Genomic DNA, 1,955 nt, shown 5'->3' with positions numbered 1-1,955 from the left:
CAAAAAAAAATTAGATTTTATAAAAGAAACAACAAAATAAAATTCAGATTTTATAAAAGAAAATAACAAAAATAATACTCAGATTTTATAAGTGAATAACAACAAAAATAAATTCAGATTTTATAAAAGAAAATAACAAAAATAAAACTCAGATTTTATAAGTGAATAGCAAAAAAAATAACAAAAATAAAATTCAGATTTTATAAGTGAATGACAATAAAAAAAAAAAATGGGCTGTCTATGGACATGACCATTTGGAAATGGTCTTAATGGGCATGGATACTTTGTGGACTATTGTCTATTTGGGACTGTCCAACTTTGGCCCATGCAAAAGAATGTCTGGACGGACCATTTGGGCGAGCTCTAGGAATATCTCTATACAATCTAATCTTCAAACATTATACATTGGAGAAAACAATTTCAGTGGACCAATCCCCGTATCTATATCGAAATTAGGCAGGGTATCCTTTCTTAGCTTCTATTTCTGGAGCGCAGGGAGTGGCATGGTTGATTTCAGCATCTTCTTGCATCTCAAATCACTTGGGTCACTTGATCTTTCAGGGATTCATTTGAATATCAGTTCAACTCTCCATCATACCTCACCCATAGAGATGTTGATTCTATCATCCTGCAATATTTCCGAGTTGCCCATGTTTCTTCAAAACCAAACTAGTTTGTTTTATTTAAACATCTCGGACAATCATATTAAAGGCCAAGTACCGGAGTGGTTACTGAGACTGCCAAAGTTGCGGCAACTAATCATTGCTCAGAATTCATTCAGTGGAGAACTAACTACGTTACCAAGCTCTATTGATTACTTCATAGGCTCTAATAACCAGTTTTCGGGAGAGATTCCTAGATGTATTTGCGAATTGGATAATCTTGAAATACTTGTTTTATCCAACAACAACTTTAGCGGTTCTATTCCACGGTGTTTTAAGAATCTCAATACTATTTCGATCTTGCATCTTCGGAACAACAGTCTCTCTGGCGTTTTCCCAGAGGAATTTATCAGTGTTAACTTGATGTCACTTGATGTTGGTAGCAACCGGTTATCAGGACAACTTCCCAAGTCTCTGATCAACTGCACTCGTCTCCAGTTTCTAAATGTGGAAGACAACAGAATCACTGACACCTTCCCATTTTGGTTGAGATCGTTTTCCAACTTACAGATGCTTGTCCTTCGTTCTAACGAGTTCCATGGGCCAATATCCTCTCCTGGAGGTTCTATGAGTTTTCCCAACCTGCGGATCTTTGACATTTCGGGAAATCGCTTCAGTGGTATCTTGCCATCAGATTACTTCGTTGGTTGGAGTGCAATGTCATCGGTCGTAGAAATTTGTGATATTATGCTTGGTTTTGCAATTGCAGGAAGTTCCCAAGAACCCTACCATAACTCTGTGGTTCTGACGGATAAAGGATTAAATATTGAGCTGGTAGGGAGTGGTTTCAAAATCTACAAAACCATTGATGTCTCCGGAAACAGACTCGAAGGAGATATTCCAAAATCCATTGGTATGCTCAAGGAACTGATTGTGCTCAACATGTCAAACAACGCTTTCACAGGCCATATTCCACCATCTCTATCAAAGTTGACCAATCTCCAATCATTGGATCTATCTCAAAACAGATTATCCGGCAAAATCCCACCAGAGCTCGGGAAACTTACGTTTCTAGAGTGGATGAACTTCTCATACAACAGGCTTGAAGGTCCAATACCACAAGCCACTCAGATTCAAAGCCAGAACAGTTCTTCTTTCGCAGAGAATCCCGGCCTATGTGGTGCTCCTCTCCTAAAAAAATGTGGTGGAGAAGAAGAAGAAACAAAGCAAGGACAAGATGAAGATGAAGAAAAGGAAGAGAAAGATCAAGTATTGAGCTGGATTGCAGCTGCAATAGGCTATGCACCTGGTTTGTTCTGTGGATTCACCATTGCCTACATTCTCACTTCATAG

The 1,955-nt window shown here is 38.4% G+C and overlaps 1 protein-coding gene across 1 annotated transcript; it reads left to right on the top strand.

Annotated features, from left to right (window-relative positions):
- LOC104719069 (receptor-like protein 12) lies at positions 276–1,955 on the top strand. The gene is made up of 2 exons (XM_019230739.1): positions 276–1,782; positions 1,891–1,955. The coding sequence occupies exons 1-2, from the start codon at positions 276–278 to the stop codon at positions 1,953–1,955; spliced, it is 1,572 nt and encodes a 523-aa protein (XP_019086284.1).

The sequence above is a fragment of the Camelina sativa genome, chromosome 10 (genome assembly GCF_000633955.1).
Source record: "Camelina sativa cultivar DH55 chromosome 10, Cs, whole genome shotgun sequence".
NCBI classification, from domain to species: Eukaryota; Viridiplantae; Streptophyta; class Magnoliopsida; order Brassicales; family Brassicaceae; genus Camelina; species Camelina sativa.
Note: the sequence above shows the minus strand (reverse complement) of the source record. Positions and strands in the feature narration are given on the sequence as shown.